The sequence below is a fragment of the Pogoniulus pusillus genome, chromosome 7 (genome assembly GCF_015220805.1).
Source record: "Pogoniulus pusillus isolate bPogPus1 chromosome 7, bPogPus1.pri, whole genome shotgun sequence".
In the NCBI taxonomy this organism is placed as follows: domain Eukaryota; kingdom Metazoa; phylum Chordata; class Aves; order Piciformes; family Lybiidae; genus Pogoniulus; species Pogoniulus pusillus.
The window spans coordinates 14665945-14687396 of record NC_087270.1 but is presented as its reverse complement, the minus strand read 5'-3'; the positions used below and the strand labels follow the sequence as shown (position 1 = coordinate 14687396).

General features: G+C 42.4%; 1 protein-coding gene across 8 annotated transcripts in view; it reads right to left on the bottom strand.

The window, feature by feature from the left end:
• CCDC85A (coiled-coil domain containing 85A) overlaps positions 1–21452 on the bottom strand; it is an 81091-nt gene that overhangs the window by 11262 nt on the left and 48377 nt on the right. For 5 of the 8 annotated variants that reach the window (XM_064146042.1, XM_064146032.1, XM_064146034.1 and 2 more), the window contains exon 3: positions 6471–6547. The exons of 1 other annotated variant lie outside the window; for it this stretch is intronic. In XM_064146042.1, coding sequence (XP_064002112.1) covers positions 6471–6547 — 77 coding nt within the window. Of the gene's footprint in view, positions 1–2477; positions 2725–6122; positions 6230–6470; positions 6548–21452 lie in introns of those variants that run through there. 2 more of the 8 variants (XM_064146033.1, XM_064146038.1) reach the window with 2 other exon arrangements.

The window sequence follows — 21452 nt, the reverse complement described above, 5'->3', positions numbered from 1 at the left end:
ATCTTTTCATCTATTATCCAACAACAAAGCTGTGGAAGTGGAATCAAATCAGACAGAAGGGATGAAATCATGGCTCTCTAGTGCTATATTTGTATTAATTTTAAGCATCTTGAGTAATTCTGAATAAACAGTGCTGCACAACATCAACATCTGAGAAACATTTGACTTTTTTGCTCATCCTACACTGCCAACTTTCCCTACTGCCTCTTCCCAGCCCTTGTGGCCAAGTTTCAGGATGGTTTCCACATTGTTCCCTCTGAGTAAAACGTGTGGATAATACTGCTGCAGAAAGCTCACTGTCTGAAGCAGGTAAAACCCATTTAATATCCTATGTACATTTTGCTAAAAGCCACTTAATATCCTATGTATATTTTGCCACAAACATAAGAGCATGCAGTCCCTAACTGTACAGGTCCATTTTCTGTTGAAAGTATATCTACAAAATATCTAATGCCAACAAGCAACTCTGGGGAATAGAAAGCACAGGAAATCTGAACCAACTCCCTAGTATCACATAATGAAAAATTAGATCAATGGAAATTTAACATCTCCCTTCCACTGACTGCAAAATGTTAAGATACTTAGGCCATTATGCTACAGTGCCAGAGGCAAACCCTGTACTGTACCCTGGTCACAGCCAGAATAAAGACCCCTGTGTAAGACAGGGTATTCTGTAATGGACAGAACTAATCATGTGCCTTTCTACTTGAGACAGTAGAAAACACTAATTTTAAATCCATGGTGTTGATAAGGATAGCCATGAATGAAACCCACTCTGGTGCAAAGTACGCAGAACAGATGAAGTCAGAGGCAGTATATCTGCCAGCCCCACTGCAGAAAGCATGCTGCTCTCTGCCTGATGCACCAGCTCCCCACAGGACACAGGAATAGCTGAGAAGAGAAAAGTCAGAGTCCAAGGACTGCCCCAAGGACACTTGCCGTCATCTCACCAAATCTTCTGAGAGAACATGATTTTCCTTTCCACTGGGCACTGCTCTGTTCACTTACCATCGGAAACCAACCTCAGCAAATGTACAGGACCTCACTCTAGCAGCCTTTTATCCCAGGGGCAAGTGGTTCACTGGGAAGTATATCCTTCCTGCTGGGCAACTGCCATGCCAGTTCAATCACTACCCGATTTTCAAAGCTGTCTTCTGATTTCCCCAGCCCTCAATTTTCCCATTAGCATCAAGAAAACACAGTCTAGTTTTGTTAGCTTGTTTCAAATGGGCAGGAGAAAGGAAAACCAGAAAGCATTAAACTTCAGTATGTTGCTTTGCTGGATTAATAACACTAAACAACTGCAACAGTTTTTTTTAGGAAGTATTTCTGTCAATTAAAATACACCATTTTAAAATGCTGCAGCTAGTCCCTATGACTCCTGTTCTCAAAGATCTCAGCAGAAATCCCTACATACTGATGCCTAAATCTGCATATCCGCATAGCACACTTGAAGCACATTCAGCGTGTTTCACTTATGGTCAAAACTGTTGCTGGTAACACACTTTCAGGAACAATCATGTTCAGTAGGCCCTTCATAAGCCTCTTTTGCTAACAAACCTGTAAGATAAAAAGGCCTTGGGCTGCAGGGCCTCCAAATCTTGGACCACCACCACTGTCTAAAACCAGGGAGATACAGGGCACTCTGACAGAAGCTCCTGAGTGCAAAGTAACTTCAGACTTTTAGAAATTACACTAGAAAAAAAAAATACCAAAGCTGTCCTTGGCTCTTTTGGTACACCAGGTGGTTCTTGAATTTGTATTCTGTGTAGATTCTACTGCTGCAGAAAGCTCACTGTCTAAAGCAGGTAAAACCCACTTAACATCCCATGTACATCAAGCTTGCAAGCTCTTGCCTTGGGACACTCTGAGACAAAAGACTCTGATCAGAACCTCAGCTGTTGTAAACTTATCTCACGAATGACCTATTAATTTAAATCCAGGATGAGTATACATGAAAGACTTGAGTGGGTGGATGCTGTTGATTTACTTTCAGCAAATATTTACTTACATGATTAGGTAACATAGGCATGTTCAATAGGTTTTAATTACATTTTAGTTGAAGAATTCCCTCTCTGTTCTTCTATAAGCTATGGAAGAGACCATAAACATCATTGGATTGTGAGTGACACAGATTGTACAAAATAAAAATGCTAACCAAACAGTTCCCATTCTCTAATTAAATTTAGAACTAAAACCATGCCATGCAGAGGGAAAACATAAAAGTGCATATCTCAGCAAAAAAGGTTTTTGAAAGATCTGGAAATTAATTTAAATAAAATGCGATAATTTTAACAGAAGAGGGAAAAAAAGAAGGAACTAGAAAGTGTTGGAAGTGGTTAGAAATAAACTGGTGTGTGCCTAAGGGTTGTGCCTGTCATTTCACACTTACCAGGACTGGAAAAGGCAAGCAAAAAGGCAAAAAAGTGCCTGAAGCAACAGCAGGATTGAAAGAAAAACAACCAAAAGAGACGGGAAAGGAACAAAATACTTGTAAAGAAAAGAATGAGGAAATGGAGTCAGAAAAGCCCGCCTGAGAGAGAGCAGAAGGGCTGCAGTTCAGCCCTGCACCACACCTGCCCCATGGCTTTGATGCTGCATGCTGTGGAAGTCAGGAGCTCATTTTCCTGTATCCAGCCTCTGGCCTCTTTGACCCGTGCTGTTTATTGGCTCACCAACCGGCGTCCTGGTGATACTTCCACTCTCATTCATTAAAAGGTAAAGCTAAATTACAAGGACAAGGAGAAGGAGGAAACGTCTGACAATTCTCCATCTCTGCCTCTTGCTCCCTATTCTCATGAAAGAAATAAAACTGAAGCAATTTAAATTGTGTGGGTTGCCAAGTGTATATTTTGCAAATGCATCACTGTCATTATATGACAGATGTATGCATTTCCATAACGTTTCAGCTGAGCTTATCAGACCTGAAATACAGCCCCTAAAAAAATCAGGGATATCGTCAGTTAATTGACATGTGGATGCCAGATCCTGATCTTGCTTCCCCCAGCATAAGGCACAGACAGCAGAGGTTACATACTACATCAAGCCTGGGAACACACTCCTGTTTTCAGTTAGCTGACAGATCTGTCTCAGCCCAGGGAGCTGTAACTGGCATCTGAATCCATCGATTGGACCCTAGGCATTTTTAAAATTACTGCTGAGTATCTTTGTTAGAATATGCACTGACATCATGTTCTGGCTACAGCACTAGCATCTTTTGGGTTTCTATCTTAGCAGCAAAACTCATTTCAGTTTCATGTCATTTCGAGGCAGCAGAAGGCATCAGCAGTGCCAGAGCTTTCCTGCCCCAGTCCCACAAGAGAATTTCTCTGGCCTGAAATTCATCCAGCTAACCAGAAATGTTCTCATTCAAATCCTTTTGCCTCTAAGCACTGCCATAACACACCCTTACCTACATAAGAGTCTGAGAAGCACCAGCACAAGCTGCACACTTCTTCTCTCAGGCACAGCTGGTATAGTCTGGCATTTTCAACAGAAGCACCAGTTGCATGCCAAAAATCTTGGAAAGCATCTGCTTTCTTGCACAAACATACTATTTGTGGCCCAGAACTGAAAGGCTCTGGACCCTATCTTTTTACATGCTATCTGAGGGAAGGAAAGTAAGAAAAACAACAGAAGAAAGAGCAGCTAATTGCAGATCTCAACCGGCACAGCGAATGTACAACCCATCTATGGCTTCTCATAACTTTTCAATCCACTACTGTGCTAGAAACCACCATCAGACCACTGTGCAGCACAGGAAGGGACTTAACAGACTTAAGTGAATCTGCACTTTTTTATACCTTTCCTATTACATGATCAAACTAAAATATTGACTTCGTGGTGGTACTGCATTTCCCTTGACAAAGAAGCCTTTCAGTACATCAGAGTGAACTAAAACCCAAATTCCATTTGAACAGTGATGGCAGTACTTAAACCCATTTTCTCTGAAAATGTTCTTACCACTAAATGTTACTAAAACCTTTACAGTAGAGGTCTGCAGAGTTTTGAAAAGAAACTACTGTGTGGAGGGAGACAAGCAAAACAAAAGAAATTGGAAAAAAAACATGCCCTAGTGACAGGTGAGTGAAGTGATTTATCTGAAGAGCATGACAACAAATGCACCACTGCACTTTCATGAGTGACACATAAGCAGAAAGGGAGAAAGGGCAGAGACGAAAGAGGAGAAAAGTTTGGCAGGAGAGAAAAAAGCCTCAGAAAGCAAGGCAAAGGACTCGTCAGTAACAACCTAGTAAAGGCATCACACTCAAGAGTGCAAGTCACCATCCCTCTCCTACTGAGTGTAACCCTGCAACTCCCAAACCCTCCCCATGCTCCAGCTTGCCATTAAAGAGGTGCAAAGCGAAAAGTGAGTGGCACTCTCGTACTGAAGCACTGGCCAAACTGAAAGGCACAACACTGTAACTAAGAGCTGCACCAAAAATCTTCATTGGTTGTGGAGCTCACTGAGTATTTTCAGATGATGTGTCAAAAGCACTTAACATCCAACAAACTCCCATTCCTCTCATTAAACGGAATTAAGCCAGTGCCAAGAACTTATGTATTTCCAGCCTCCATTCTTGTCTTTGTAACAGGGCCTGACCATCTCTGATAGCATGTTCAAGGTGTTACTCACAGTAATAAATCCCCAAAATTAACTCATGCAGATGTAATGCCAAGGCAATCAAATGCAAAGTCAGAATAAGCTTCGTTTCCTTTCTATTCCCCAGGCAATGACTTTCTTCAGGAGGAAAGGTGAATAAGACACGCCAGGAAATGCAAACCCCTGTCGCTCATTAGTTCTTAAAGTACCCAGAACTACTGGATTTTTCAGAACTCTACTTAGATCCTTGTGCCAACAAAGACAAACATAAGACAAACTCTGATCTGTGTACTGAAAAACAAAAAGCAATTTGCAGGCTCTCTCTCCTAGTCCTTACCCTTCAAAAGCTTACAATCAGCATATTTTTTTAGAATTGCTTTTGGAACAGCTACAGGCATAGATGCTACTTTCACAGGCACAATCTTCTAAATCTGGCACTCCACCTAAGAGATTTTCAATGAAGTCAACGTCCAGAGATGTCCAGTTTTTGGAAAGATCTGGTATTGCATTTCATGTATCTCAATCTGAGCATCTCAAACCCCAAATAAAGTACATGGACACTTTTAAAGAGTCTCGCATAAAGAATGTTTTGCACAATTTATCCTTTAATCTTGTTCCAGACCCAAGACAAACAACAGTATTTTTCAGGAAGGTTTGTTAACATTTGCCTTCAACACTGTCCTTGCCAAGAAAATCATGTTCTTTGTCACTGAATATCAACTTCTGTCTTGACTATTAAAGACAGATATCTAACCATTCTTGCTGTCCTTCCTTTCCAGGTGAAAACATTAGGGTACAGAGAAGTCACATAAACTGCTCAAGGTCACCTAATAAGCCAAGAGCTAAACAAGAGAGAGAGAGAGACCCTTCCAACTGTCATATTATAGGTGAAGAGGAAAGAAATAAAATAATGTTTTACTTAAAACCCATCTTCAGAAATGAAATGTTTAACCTGGGACTGAGATCTTCTAGCTAATCTTGGTTTACACAAATGAAGAAATCTGAGACAGAAGATTTTACCTCTTAGTACATTTCACTGTTATCTTGGGTTTTACATTCAAGTAACAGTACTGTATGTTCAATAAAAAGCACTTTTCTTCAGACCAGTGTCTTCATTTAAGCTAGTGTCTGATTTAAATAAAATGCAACTCCTTTTTTCTTCCAGAGGGCAACTTAATTTGGAGACTTCATGAATTTTCCTAAGGATTACTTAATGCAATATAGTAGAAACATGTACTGTTATATATGTATGTATATATATAACAATTACAAGTGTCTTTGGTTAATTCTCAATGAACTTCAACTATTTTCATTCCTATAAGCATATATGGAGAAAACCTTTAACTTCATATCTGTTTATTTATTCAACATATTTTCAGTCTTGCATTTACATATCTAATGCAAAAGACAAATTAATATAACCCAATTATTATCATGTAAAACATTTGTATCTTTATAGAAAAATACTTTAGGTAACTATAAAAAGTACTTGATAACTTAGTGACAAGAAGCTCTTGGAATAAAACCAGACTCTAAAAGGTCAGTTCACTGCAATTTTGAACCTTTTAATTAATGAATGATAAGTAATAGCTTCCAGTGATTTTTTTCTTAGCACAGTATCAACATCTGCAAAGGAGAAAAATTCATGAAACCACTGTTGTAGTCTTGAACAAAACAAATACCTCACTCAATTACGAGCTAGATGAACAAACAGATGTGAATGCATTTGATTATCCAAATAATCAGCCTGAGCATTCAAATGTAGTAATGTCAAATGACAATTAATACTGGTTTTATCTCAAGCATGAAGACTTAAGCATTGCTGCCTAGCTGCTGGCTACCATTCCCACCAACAGAAGTCACCCACCTGGGGCAGCATGCGATTTTCCTCCTCCAGCTGTCTTACTCTTGCCTCCAGCTGCCTAACATAGGACAAGGTTGATTCTAAAAATCAAAAAGAAGAAAAAACTCATATTATCCACAGAGACTGGCTTGTGTTTACTAATGTTAGATCCTGTGCTACATCATTACATGTACTCACAGCAGACCGCCTCTCTCAAATGCCCAATAAAGCATTCAGCTCTGCTCCTCTCAAAAGTAGTGCAATTAACACCAATACTAAAATCAATCCAAGTTCCTGCTGCTTTTACTTCTACACTGATGCACTTTAAGGTGGTCCCTTCTCAAACACAAGCTATCTTACAAAAAGGCAACACAGACCTGAGTTCTTCCAAGCCATACCCTGACCTCTGTGAGCTTGTACAGCACTTTAGAAATATTTGCCAGGAGTAATGCATTTTTCCACCAAGTCACTGAAACGCTCAGAAAGGAAAGGCAATCTGCCTCAGGAACGTGCAGTCAAGGAGGCCCCTCCACACACTCAGCCGAGGTCTGGTGGCACACACAGCTTCCTCCTATCATGCCATGATCTTGCATGCAGGAAATATAGCAGTTCGCTAGAAGAGAGGCTCAAGCCTCTGCTCCTGCTAGGGTCATGTTGTCATGACTGGAGCCTATACTGGAAACCAGATGCACCTCCTCAGGGCCCCAAGAGTGTTTGGAGCCTGGCTGATGGCACAGTAACCCTGTTCATAGTGCATACTTCTCACCCCATGCTTGCCAGGGCAGTACCATACTAGAACATGCTCTCACAGGGCTGCTTTGCTAGATAGACTTAGATAAAAAGGAAAATCCTGTCCACTTTATTCACAAGGAACCTTACTGACCTTCGTCAAGTAATTTGGTTGACTATGGAGAATGAGTCCCTCCTAGTCTGCTCTGCTGCCAAGAACTTTATGTAAGTAAGAGTAGAAACATCACCCAATCCCTGAAAGCATCAGAGACCTTTATCATCACACATTCTTGAGTCACACAGTTTCTGCTATTAATGTCTTCTATCTAGGAGAAATATATGCCTGAGGAAGTAGCACATGACTGTAAGATTAATGGTATCTTCTCAGTGCAAAAACACTGCTGTGACTCTCACACCTCCTTGTGTGTAGAGAAGTCCACTATGTAGTCACTCCTGACTCAATGGTCTGAATGTCAGCTCCAGTATCATATTTGTACTCATATTACCTCGCAATTAACCAAATTATTTCTCTGATGATCAGTGGTATGGAATCCTTGGTTATTTGGGCAGTACTGTCAAGCTGCACTGGCCTTTGGCTTAAACCAAGAGATGAATTTCTGTGGTAGTTTCCTCTGATACCAAATCACCATGCCAGCCTGCCTATAAATAAAGGTGATGGGAAATGAGGTATTCCCTACTGCTCTCATGAGACTGCAATAGGGTAAAATATGCATGCACAGATAGTGCATGGGAATTTACACTACATGTAATGAATGAAGGCAACATTCAGTAATTTGTCAAAAATAATTAATATGCACTAAGACACCAGTTTAAAAATAGCATAGTACAATAAAAGAGAAAGAGGTAGTGTGAGGTTCTGCATGATTTGTTGAATAGGAATTTTCATAGCTAGTGATGGGTGCATCTCTGGAGAGTCACTAAGCCTAGCTCAGATGAGCACTTAGAAGATGAGCAGCTTATTCAATTAACCATGTACAGCAGCGTCCCTCCCACCAAATCAGCTTCCTTCCCAGCAGCAGCACTTCTGGGAGGAGCCGCAGAAGCTCCCTCATCGTTACAGCCATTAGCATAGGGAACAGCTTCAAATATATCTCATCTCTTCTCGCTGTTTCCTATGCAAGACAGTTTCCACTGAGCCACCTTTTCAGAGAGATTTAAGTGCTTTCTTTGGCCATCTCCAAACGAATTGGTTACAAGTCCACTGTTGTGTTAGTTTGGGCTCAACTAAATGCTCCAACTTCCTAGCTGTGCCCACCAGCCCACTTCATGCAAGCTCCCTTCTATTTGACTCAGTTTTCTGTAATTTCCTGATTTACCACTAATCAGCTCCTCATACAATGTACACTCATTGGCAAAGCCTGTCTCTCAATTTTATTTCTTCATGTTGGGAGTTTAGAGCTGAGACCTCTGCTGCTTCAAGTCACACCACTCTGATGTGAGTTCGCAGTTGCCCAATGCCAGTTCAGATAAGCTGAGGATTTGGTCTGAATTCTGTGTCTGTTAACTCTTCTAAAATGTGAAATAGTTACTTAAATATCTTTTTGTAATCTGATTAGAATGGAAAATTAGGTCATCTACCAAAGACCTGATCTAGCAAATCCTTACTTATGTGAGTCTTCTTGGCACATAGACTAGGTGCATATATATTTCAGTATCTGTTAATATATTTATGCTGTGATGCTATGAGCTTAAAAGGAAAGAGTGAGGAGAAAAGCCAGTCAAGGACATAAAAGACAGAGGAATTGAAAAAACACAAAGTGAAATAGTCATGAAACTTCAAAATCACACAACACCAAAACAAACCAACCAAAAAAAAATGTATCTTCAAAGTATTTGTGAAAAGGCCTGCATGATGCACCTATTTTTCACCAGGCTGGAGACCAGTAAAGAGGAAGTCTTAAAATTCCATCCAGAAAACAGGTACCTGACACCACTCCCATTGTCATGCCAGGCTAGTTTTCACAAGACAATTAAGCAATTTAAATGTAAGCAGAATGAACTGATGGTAAAAATACTTCAGCTTTGCTATCTGAGATGAAAACAAATGTCTCCCAAAGGGAAAGCAGTACAGAAACTTAGCATCACTTCCATAGTATTGCTGTTGTCTTATAATAAAGCATTTAATAAGATGCTAAAATGTGTCAGGCACCAACTCCTCTGAAGCATAACCTATGCGAACAAGATGGTCTCTCACTGATGTCACTAGTCTGTATGAAACAGTTTTGTGTTTTATCCTTCCCCAAACAGATTTATCCCACCTTGCTCAATTTCACAGAGCTGCAAGTACTGTGAAATTGAGAGAGAAGCAAAGCCCTTCCTTATTTGCAAACATAAACTTAAGTTGTAGACTGCTAACAGATAAACTTCCAAACACAAACCCACCAAGCTTCCTCTATAGAGAACACAACCAGGATAAAACAGCATCTGTATTAACACCATAAACATCAACTACTGCAGTCTGGGCAATAGCTCAGAAACTACTGGCTATGCTGAGATCAAACACATAGTTAAATAAAAACGGACAAACAATGAATTTGGGTGCGCATCTAAATAAGATCTGACCACAGAGCCATGACACTGCAGTAGCCAAACTACCAGTTTCATCACCTGTGGACTTTTTGGTTGCATTATTTCTGCTCCTTCCCCTCTTCTTTCCCAAATTGAGCTACCAAGTAAGCTCTTAGCATCATTGAAAATGTGGTCACCATGTGGTACTTCATTCCAGAACTGAAATTACTTTTTTTTTTTAATTACTAGAGACAACAGTATCTTTCCTTTAGGGAAATTTTATGTCAATCTGTCTTTTCTCCAAATCCATCACTCCAACCTGTTATGCAAGAGTATCAACATTTACGTAGCTGATTGCTTTTTCTTTTGACATCCACACTCTTGAAGTTAGTAGATATTTTGGGGTTATGTCAAGCTTCATCAGGCACATTGCTGCCAAAGGCATATCTGTGCCTTGGCTTTATCCACTTGTGTAACTGCATCTCAGTCTATGAAGTAATTCTTAAAGTTCTTTAAGCTGTTTTAATCATCTGTTATTTTAGAACGGTTGAGAATGTCACATTAAATTCTGACACTTTTCTTTTTTTCTGGGTTTCTTCTCTTGCAGACTAGGGGGTTACAGCTGACAGGCAACTGCAGGATTCCACCAGAGGACTTAAGGACTGAGGATCTCTACCCACCTATTAGCTCCCTGCAAAGGAGTTTGATTAGAACCCCACAAGAAGCAAAAACTCAAGTGTTCAGCCTACATTTTTACTTGTTCAAGCAAGCTTGAGTTGCAAGTAGAAAATGGCCAGTGCAAAGGGATCATACCTAATAACCAGAGGAGTAGCTGAGGTAAAGGAAAAGAAAGAGATACAACACCTCTAGTACTGATACAAATTGAGGAAGTAATACACAAGAAGTTCTATCACTCAGTGAGAAAAACTCACTTTTTCTGTGTTAAAAGAACAAACTAAAATTCTAGATTTTAATAGCTGTCTGCAAAAACTGAGCATGGGAATTCCACAGACTTCCTTTTGACTAACTGTGAAAGATTCACTCATCAATGTAAAAGATGCTACTGCTTCATGGATCTTGAGAGAAAAGCATAAATGCTTCAGAGAAAACCGGTAAGAGTGGATGCGCAAAGCAGATAACTCAGAGGAAGTAGAGCAAAATCCTCCAAGATGAAAATACTTAGAAAACTCAAAGTGTTATGTGAAAAGAGTTAATACTGTTTGACTTGATCTCTAGTGTGCTAGTTTGAAGCAAGCTGGAATGTTTTGGTAAAAGAACTAGATAACTTATGGCCAGGATGAAGAGGTCACACTAGACAGAAGCCTGCTCTGAAGCAGCAGCAGTTAGTCCTTACGTCCTCAAGGCTAGGAAATGCTAAAACACGATTTCATGATAATGCAAACCTCACCTCAGTTCTGTTAACATCAACGTTTTTCTGCTTCCACTGGCTCAGCTCAATTTGGTATTCAGGTTCCTAAAGGAGGTCACCAGAATCTGGAAAGCTACCACTTCCCCACACGCATATTTTAAACACGCACGATATAAACGAGGGAAACTGCAAACAATTTACCGCAGTAAAGAATGTAGCATGTCATGTCCAGTGATACTTTGATACATGGCAAAGAAGGTTTATTTAAGGTATATTCAAGTTCGGTGAGAAAAGTCATTTGTCCTGCTGCTCTTCCTGCACTTCCTGCACTGTGCTGGCAGGAATATAGTAATTGCATATCGAATTGGATTTTGGTTATTCACATCCACATCCAGCATCCCACAATGAAATCTAAATAATCTTTCCATAAATGGAAGATGAAAACCAAGGCTGTGCAAGGGCTGCTTTAAACCCTCCTGTAATTAACTGACAGCCCCGTATGTTTACGAAAGTGTTCCTCTGCTAAGCGGGGAGCAGATTCAATGACATGCAAAGCATCTCCCTGTCCTAGAATTCCTAGTCATCTGATTTAATTACCTTGACATTAATATTCATGACTAAAAGACGTTATTACTGCAATCCATCCCCTTCCAGCTACCTTTTTTGAATATACAAAGAAGAAAAACCCACACTGTTGGATTTATACTAACACAAATTTACACCACCTGCATCTCCAAACTGGTGAAGCTGTTCGGTGCTTACACTGGCAGCATCCAGACTCCCAGCAACAGCACAGGATGACCTCCAAAGGCCATTTTTAGCCCTGTCTTCTACAATTTTCTATTATGGCTGCACATGTTACATAACACTCCTATTGAGGAAGTGCTGGAAAACTTATTAGAGTGCAGCTGAATTCCCCTGTAACACAGCAACTTTAAGATGACTGCTATTATGTAGACAGAAAGACATCTGCCTAAGGCAAAATTTTATTAAGGTCTCAAGAATGCTTAGGAGCTATTTAGCACTGACATCTACTCTCTTCAAGTTTGGGGACAGCAAAAACCATGGCATTAGCATTAAGAGAGAGTTTGCATTTCTTGTCTGGAATTCTTCCACCTTGTGATTACAGATCCAGCACTTCGTAACTTTTCCCAGTAGAGTTTGACTCAGTGATCTCCAGAGGTCCCTTCCAACCCCTTCCATTCTGTGATTCTGTCAGCTTAGCTAGTTCACTGAATATTTCAAAGCTCAGTCCTAGCAAAGGGAAAAACTCACATATGCTAATTCAAACATCCCCTGCCACTTCATTTTTCTTCCCCAGGCAACATACGCTGTGATTCCCCTTTTCACCACACATTGCACACAGATGTGCTAATTACCTTATCTCTGTAATCAGGCACTTTTACACAGAAATAGTGGTTTTCAGTTGCAGCAGCTTTTAATCTCAAATTGTGTATTTATCACAAGAAAAAATACCTCACTTTCTTGAGGCAGCCATAGCCCTGCCTTTAATGATTCATTGGTGTTGTCTGACTGAGATTGCCGGTGTTTGCTTTTGTCTGTATATAATGGCCACTTTGACACTGTGGATTTTGCAGGGGTAGTCAGGTCTCGGCCGACCAGGCTGCCATGCCCATGGTTTCCCACGGTGAGGTGCAGGCTTTACTCTGCTAAGGCAGCACCCAGAGCTTTCACCCATGCAGAGGTCACTCAAGGAATACCTGCAGTCATCCAAATGCTGCCTGTACACCACCTACTAAAAATGTAGGGTTCGCTTCCATATAAGAACTTTAATGATTTAGGTTGGCATTTCTGGGGGTTCTGTTATATGTTTAACTTCAGGGTGCAACAAAATTTCCAGCTGAATTCAATGAAACAAATTCAATTACAAGAATCATAGAATCATAGAATCAGAATCAACCAGGTTGGAAGAAACCTCCAAGATCATCCAGTCCAACCTATCATCCAGCCCTAGCCAGTCAATTAGACCATGGCACTAAGTGCCTCATCCAGGCTTTTCTTGAACACCTCCAGGGACAATGCCTCCACCACCTCCCTGGGCAGCCCATTCCAATGGCAAATCACTCTCTCCGTGAAGAACTTCCTCCTAACATCCAGCCTATACCTCCCCCAGCACAACTTGAGACTGTGTCCCCTTGTTCTGTTGCTGGTTGCCTAGCAGAAGAGGCCACCCCCCACCTGGCTACAATGTCCCTTCAAGAGTACCTAAAAACACTGTTAGACGTCAGATGAAGTAAGCTTTTGTTTCCTATTTCTCTGAAGCTATTCTTAAGCCTCCTGCTAACAAAAGGATAATGTTGTCATGCTAATGGTCTGCTATAACACAGCAAAGCTTTTCTTCCTGGCCTGTTTGATACCCTGTTAACTCCACTTCAACCTGTGCTGAATGCATTAGCCACGTTATCGATGAAAACTGGGAAAATCAAACCCATTACACTACTACTAAAACCTTTTCCACTGGCTGTTAGCTTGTTCTGGTATTGATTCTGTGTGGTTTATGATTGGCAAAATCTTTATTTGCTTCACTTATATAACTGCTTAGGTTTGTCCCTATGCCAGTGCACTCTCATTTGCTCATTGGGAGTGTCTGCTAATCCCAGACTGGAAATGCAGCAAAGGGGGATGAAGGACGTCCAGTGGGCTCCAGTGTGAAACCAAGTGAAAGAATGGAAAATACAATGTTGAGAATTGGGCTAGCGCTAAGGTTTTGCTTAAAGAAAGACAGTAGATGAGGGCACTGGATCAGAGAGATAAATAAGGTGAGGTTTCACTGCTGGTTCATAGAAAGAAATGCATGAAAACAAACATTTTGACCGTACGCCAGTGCCTCCTGAGCATGTTGATTTGCATCTGTTATGTGGCCTCTTGATGGAAAGGCCCTGGGTCCTCTGCAAATGCACAGCCAGTGTGAAACCATGCACACCTATGTGGCCCCCACCTCCATTTTGTCTCAGTTTTGCTGTGAGCATAGTTAATGAACGTTTGCCATACAACAAAAAGAGGGAAATTATATAAAGCTTCCCAGCAACAACGATATTATTGCAAAAAGCAGAGAACCCCAGTGAAAAAACTGCCTAAGGAGCTGAACACAGGCACTACAAGTCATGCCAGCAACCTCCACAGAATCCCACATCTTTCTTAGAACCATAGAATCATAAAATCAAGCAGGTTGGAAGAGACCCCCAAGATCATCCAGCCCAACCTAGCACCCAGCCCTAGCCAACCAACTAGACTATGGCACTAAGTGCCTCATACAGGGTTTTCTTGAACACCTTCAGGGACAGTGACTCCACCACCTCCCTGGGCAGCCCATTCCAATGCCAATCACTCTCTCTGACAAGAACTTCCTCCTAACATCCAGCCTATACTTCCCCCAGCACAACTTGAGACTGTGTCCCCTTGTTCTGTTGCTGGTTGCCTGGCAGAAGAGACCAACTCCCACCTGGCTACAACCTCCCTTCAGGTAGTTCTAGACAGCAGTGAGGTCAACACTGAGCCTCCTCTTCTCCAGGCTAAACAACTCCCAGCTCCCTCAGCCTCTCCTCATAGGGTTTGTGTTCCAGGCCTCTCACCAGCTTTGTCACCCTTCTCTGGGCATGTTCCAGCAGCTCAACATCTCTCTTGAATTAAGGAGCCCAGAACTGGACACAGCACTCAAGGTGTGGCCTGACCAGTGCTGAGTACAGGGGAAGAATAACCTCCCTTCTATTTCATAGCCTCCAATCATCAGATGTTGAAGAAACCTAATTTAGAAAAGTTGCTTATGTTGAAATTTTTAGTATTTGTACAGCAAGCAGTAGTTAATAATTATATTTGTCAAGGGATCAGGCCCAGCCAGCATGGGTTTAGGAAGGGCAGGTCCTGCCTGACCAACCTGATCTCCTTTTATGCTCAGGTTACCCACCTGATGAATGTGGGGAAGGCTGTGGATGTAGTCTACCTGGACTTCAGCAAAGCCTTTGACACTGTCTGCCACAACAAGCTCCTGGCAAAGATGGCAGCTCATGGCTTGGACAGATTCACTCTGATATGGGTTAAGAACTGGCTGGAGGGCTAGGTCCAGAGAGTGGTGGTGAATGGTGCCACATCCAGTTGGCAGCTGTCACTAGTGGTGTTCCCCAGGGATCAGTGCTGGGCCCACTCCTGTTCAGTATCTTCACTGATGGTCGGGACCAGGGGATTGAGTCCAGCATGAGTAAGTTTGCAGATGACACCAAGCTAGGAGCAGGTGTTGATCTGTTGGAAGGTAGGAGAGCCCTGCGGAGGGACCTTGCCACGCTGGATGGGTGGGCAGAGCCCAATGGGATGAGATTGAACAAGGCCAAGTGCAGGGTTCTGCACTTTGACCACAGCAACCCCATGCAGCACTACAGGCTGGGGACAGAGTAGCTGGAAAGCAGCCAGGAAGAAAGGGACTTGGGGATGCTGGTAGATAGTAGGCTGAAGATGAGGCAGCAGTGTGCCCAGATGGCCAAGAGAGACAATGGCATCCTGGCCTGCATCAGGAACAGTGTGGCCAGTAGGACAAGGGAGGTTATTCTTCCCCTGTACTCAGCACTGGCCAGGCCACACCTTGAGTACTGTGTCCAGTTCTGGGCTCCTCAGTTCAAGAGAGATGTTGAGATACTGGAACATGTCCAGAGAAGGGTGACAAAGCTGGTGAGAGGCCTGGAACACAAACCCTATGAGGAGAGGCTGAGGGAGCTGGGATTGCTTAGCTTGGAGAAGAGGAGGCTCAGTGTTGACCTCATTGCTGTCTAGAACTACCTGAAGGGAGGTTGTAGCCAGGTGGGGGTTGGTCTCTTCTCGCAGGCAACCAGCAACAGAACAAGGGGACACAGTCTCAAGTTGTGCTGGGGGAGGTATAGGCTGGATGTTAGGAGGAAGTTCTTGCCAGAGAGAGTGATTGGCATTGGAATGGGCTGCCCAGGGAGGTGGTGGAGTCGCCATCCCTGGAGGTGTTCAAGAAAAGCCTGGATGAGGCACTTAGTGCCATGGTCTAGTTGACTGGCTAGGGCTGGGTGATAGGTTGGACTGGATGATCTTGGAGGTCTCTTCCAACCTGGTTGACTCTCTGATTCTATATTGGCTTCTACTCGGAAGACTGCAATGTAGACCAAACCAGAAAACTACATCTTCAGGAACCCTGTTAGGTAAAACCTTTGAATCATTTTAATGCTCTTTTATTGCTCATTATGAGGCAATAACTCGTCCTGAAAAGTCCTTTTCACGGGCTACTGTTTGTGTGATTGAAAACTAGACTCAAATAATGTGCCTGAGACAGCAGAAATAGAAGCCTTTGTGTTACTGAAGCCACTGAACAATAGAACATGCACTTTTTTATCCTATGACCACAAAATAGGTACCAAAACTCACAACACAGATCAACAGAAGCATGAGTATGTGGAGAAACAACCATCCCACACTCTTCCTCCTTGGCTATGCATCTGTTTGCACAAGTTCACATTCTGGGTTTATGTAGGGCAAGTTCGGATGCAGAGATAAAGGCTAGGAAAGATCCCACAGTTACATACACTGTTAAATACATCGGACACCACCGACTGCAAGTGTATGGCAGCAGATTGCATCCTACTGTCTGATGACTGCAGACCACAGAATTTGTGTCAGAGAGTCCTTTGTTGACCCTTATACCTCCCACTGTTCAGAGAGGCCTCCAGCAAGATTGTTTCACCTGGGAGAACATGAACCATCTGATCACAGTTTCAAGAGATACCTGGACAGCAGGCAGTGCCCTGAAAGCAAGAAGGGCACTAAGACCACTCTCTCAGGCTCTGTTTCTAGCTCTTTTGCTCTCTTCTGATTCTGCTATCACTGTTTTTACCACAGAAGCATCCCAGAGTGAACTACAGTGTGCAAAGCCTTGCGTAAGCCCTGCCAGATAGCCAGCATGGCGACAGCATCTCCCATATGCAGAACAATGCCGGCACATTCGGTCTTCAGCAGAAAGTATCACTTAATAGTAACCCAAGAAGATAGTAGGATTTAACTCAGCTCTTATCTGTGAGACTGCTGTCTCAGGAGTACAGGAAAAGCTGCTGAGAGGGTCAGGAGTCTTGCATTTGCTCTTAAACGTGTTGTCTTATTAGCTGTGGTAAAAGCTGCCAATAGACAATTTCATAAAACACAGGCATAAAACACTGGAAACTATGTTTTAACAGAGCTTTAGAGGAAACCAAATGCACCACATCAACACAGTTCTGTAGTTTCTGTCCTTTCCACAGTCATTTTATCACAATCATAATATGCTGCTATTAGAATATGATGCTGATTAATAAGTTCACCATGAGCCAATAATGTGCCCTTGTGGCCAAGAACGCAAATGGTTTCCTTGGGTGCATGAACGGTGTGGCCACCAGGTCAAGGGAGGTTCTCCTCCCCCTCTGTTCTACCCTCATAAGGTCTCATTTAGAGTACTTGGCCCAGTTTTGAGCTTCCCAGTACAAGAACAGGAACTACTGAAGAGCATCTAACAGAGCACTCTATGGATGACTATGGGACTCTTCTCTCAAGAGAAGAGATTGGGACACCTGGGGCTCTTTAGTCTGGAAAAAAGAAGACTGAGAGGGGATCCCTTAGGATGCTACTGCCTGTCCTACTGGTAGCTTTTTACCCATATTAGTAAAGCTAATCCTTCTGTTTTAATGTGGTGTGATCGTCTTCCTAAGCAAAGAGGTTAATGAAGCGCTTTCTCTTTACTTCACTTCAAAACATTTAGGAGAAAGGTTCAACTGTATCTCCAAGCAGCCCTAAATAAAGGGCAGTACATCTTCTGTAGAATCACCCATATATTTTTATTGCTAACATGGCCATCAACCACTCAGCAAGGCCATTTCTGAATCTACACAGCTCACTCCAAGGTGTCTCTTAAACACATGAAACATAGAATCATAGAATCATAGAATCAGCCGGGTTGGAAGAGACCTCCAAGATCATCCAGTCCAACCTATCACCCAGCCCTAGCCAACCAACTAGACCATGGCACTAAGTGCCTCGTCCAGTCATTTCTTGAACATCTCCAGGGACAGCGACTCCATCACCTCCCTGGGCAGCCCATTCCAATGGCAAATCACTCTCTCTGGGAAGAACTTCCTCCTAACATCCAGCCTATACCTCCCCCAGCACAACTTGAGACTGTGTCCCCTTGTTCTGTTGCTGGTTGCCTGGCAGAAGAGACCAACCCCCACCTGGCTACAGCCTCCCTTCAGGTAGTTGTAGACAGCAATGAGGTCAACCCTGTTGGCTGCCCCACCCCTCCTGCTCTTCTGCTTCAAGTACTATTCTGTTTTAAGTACCATTTAATTCAACTGGGATGAAATCCATCCCATATAGGAAGTACATTAGGACCTGAAAATGGTCAAGAAACAGTTACAATAATTCTGCAAGTCTTTAAAATCACTTCCATTTCTTTAATCATGTATATAATGCTTTGTTTAGTTGCACCAGGGGCTCCAACATTCAAAGTTTAGAATGACTCACAGAGAATTCAAGCTTAAGAGCCCTCAGAGCTGCTTATCTACCTCACTGGAACAAAACAAGTATTTTAAACAAGGTCTCCTCTGTTTATTTCCTGGTTACTTCACTAATGGGAAAGCAATTTACGTACTTCCTCTCCCTAAACATACAAATAATTGAGAAAGGCTTTTGTTTACAAAAGGCTGTTGGAAACTGTCATGTCCTTCATGCTGCGATTTACATAGAGCAATTGACTACTAACTCCACACGGGCACAGGGCAAGGGGTTGCACGACCTCCCAAGGCCCCTTTCCTGCCCTTTTCAGCATCAGGTTCCTCTTACGCCACACAAGGCACGCAGACCTCTAACATCAAGAGAGCACATGCCTGTGTACACGTGTGCAGGTGAGGTCAGAGTACCTTCATTCGCCACCCATCTCAGAGTTAGTAGGATTTAATTCTGGTCACATTCTGATGGCTTCTTTTACAGGATTATGACAACTACAAATTTTCTCCTTCAGCGGGCAAAGAGAGAGAAGAGAGATTTAGCTGAGCATTTCCTGAGCAGGTGGCACAGCAGTCACAGTGATCATGGCTATTTGATTAATACCAATACTGAAACTGAAATATAATAATGTTGTGAAATATAGCAAGTTCTAGAAAAACAAAAAATACAGACATTTTGCTCTCCCAGCAGCTGCAAACTAGAACTGTATCTCTTAAGACTTTCTAGAATGAAAACAAAAAGATATAATTATTCCCAGAGTTCTGGGCAATACAAGGCAGACATGACTATAGCTACAAACTGAAGGAAAACAACAAGTAAAACAGCTGGGGGAGAATTACAAATCAGATTACATCACCTACATTCCACCACTGTAAGTCATGTTAAAAAGGCAACAAAACCAAACTACCTGATATTTATTACACAGGGATGAGCTTAGACACCACAGAGCTGAGGGCAGGGAGGGTAGAATAAGCGTATAAGGGAGCTGTCAGAGTAGCTGCTGTAATAAAATGCAGACAACATCCTGAAATTTCTCAAGAAAATTGACAGACATAGTCTCTGAGGTTTAAGGCTAGAAAACTGCCAGTCTGGCTTCCTGCCCTGTGGAGACAAAAGAATCTTGATAACAATTCAAGGAATGCCTAGTTTCCTCTGTACTGCTGGAATTGGACACGGTAAAGAGAAAGCTGTGGGCTTCTCCTATACAGAAAATTTTGGAAGAATTGGACCAAAATTAAGTTCATGTACAACATTCTTTGTGTGAAATAAACATAAGATCTGCAGTAATAAATTACTGCAAGGTGGTTTTACTGTCCATTTCTGTGGCACTTGTGGAGCCTGACAACCCAATTCCAATCAATCTGCATTACTTCCTGCCATTCACCAGGACAACTCTGCTTACATGTTCACCTACGGAAACAGCAGGAGAAAACCTGTATCACTGACCCTCCATCACTTTGTTTACATCACATAAGGAAGGAAACCCATCCGCCCCAGCTGGCAAACCCTGTAACCAGAGGACATCCCACGATGCTTCCTCTATCCACCTGCTTCTATGTGGGTACCAGAATAGGTACTGCAGCACCAACATTTGCTATGCTACACTTAAGTGTTACTAATGTCCCAAAATGTGCTGAGAAATCTTATCCAGAAGATAGCTCCCAGGAATCCACTGGCATCTCCTAGATGGTGAAGGCTATCTGGCCTCCACTAGTATGTACCAGAGAGCTCTCTCTGGCTAGACCACTGCTCACAAACTCAAAAGAAACTTCTAGTCTTAACAAAAAGAAAAATGCCAGAGCGTGGGATTGGAGAGTACAAGAATCTCCTTTCCTCCCATTCTTCTAACAGCAGCAATTACAACACACTGACTCCAGAACAGTTGACACACAAAAGAACTTCTTTCTGGAAATGTGCCAGCAACTCAGGAAAATTATAAGTTTGCCTTTCCTGTAGCATAAACACATTTCAATGAAGCTCTACAACAACAGCAGCAGTAGCATTATCAGGCAGAGCAGCAGAATTATCAGGCAGAGCAGCTGCTAAGTGCTACATGGTTCTGCCACCAGTCACCAGCACAGCCTGGCCAGGAAAAGAGCATTTTCCCAGACAATTCAGGTAACCTTTTCTTGAGTACTCAGAAGCCAGCACTGCTGAGAACTGAACTCTTCCAGCAAGTTCCATTATTTCTCATCAGACAAAAAGAATTTGGTAGACCAAAGCACTAGGGCAGCAAATGGAGCTAGAAGAGTAGTAAGGAGAATTGCCTACTTTACTTTTGGGTTGGTTTGTTTGCTTGCTCTGGAGTCATTTTGGCGTTTTTTTTCTCCACTGCAAACAAGCAGAAGTAACAAAGACATTTAACACATCTCTAACCACATCATCACAGGCTGGAAAGTGGCAGTGAGCGGTCTCTCATTTGTACACTTGGTTGTTACAAGTAGGTCTGTGGATAGAGTCGTTCCACTTCCGTGACTCACAATATTCCTAGGTTTTATTTTCACTCTTTGTTGAGGGAATGCTTGCAGAGGCAGTGGACATAGTTGGATGAGTTTTGTTGAGAGTATTTTTTATGTCAGGAGCAGAGGCTTGGCTCCATAGACAGCACGCAGGAACAATTTACACCATCTAGGACAGCACAAAAAGTGCCAGAGACGCAGAATATGTGTAGTGAGCAGAGAAGGTTAGTTAAAGGCCACAGTCTTTTTCTGGTTTGAATTACCTCCTTTAGTAAATGACACAAGGATACTCTGAAGGGTTAGCTTCACTGAACAGAGTGCCAAGCTGGCATTTGATACTGGACACAGAATCATAGAATCAACCAGGTTGGAAGAGACCATCCAAGTCCAACCGACCACCTAACCCTATGCAATCAACTA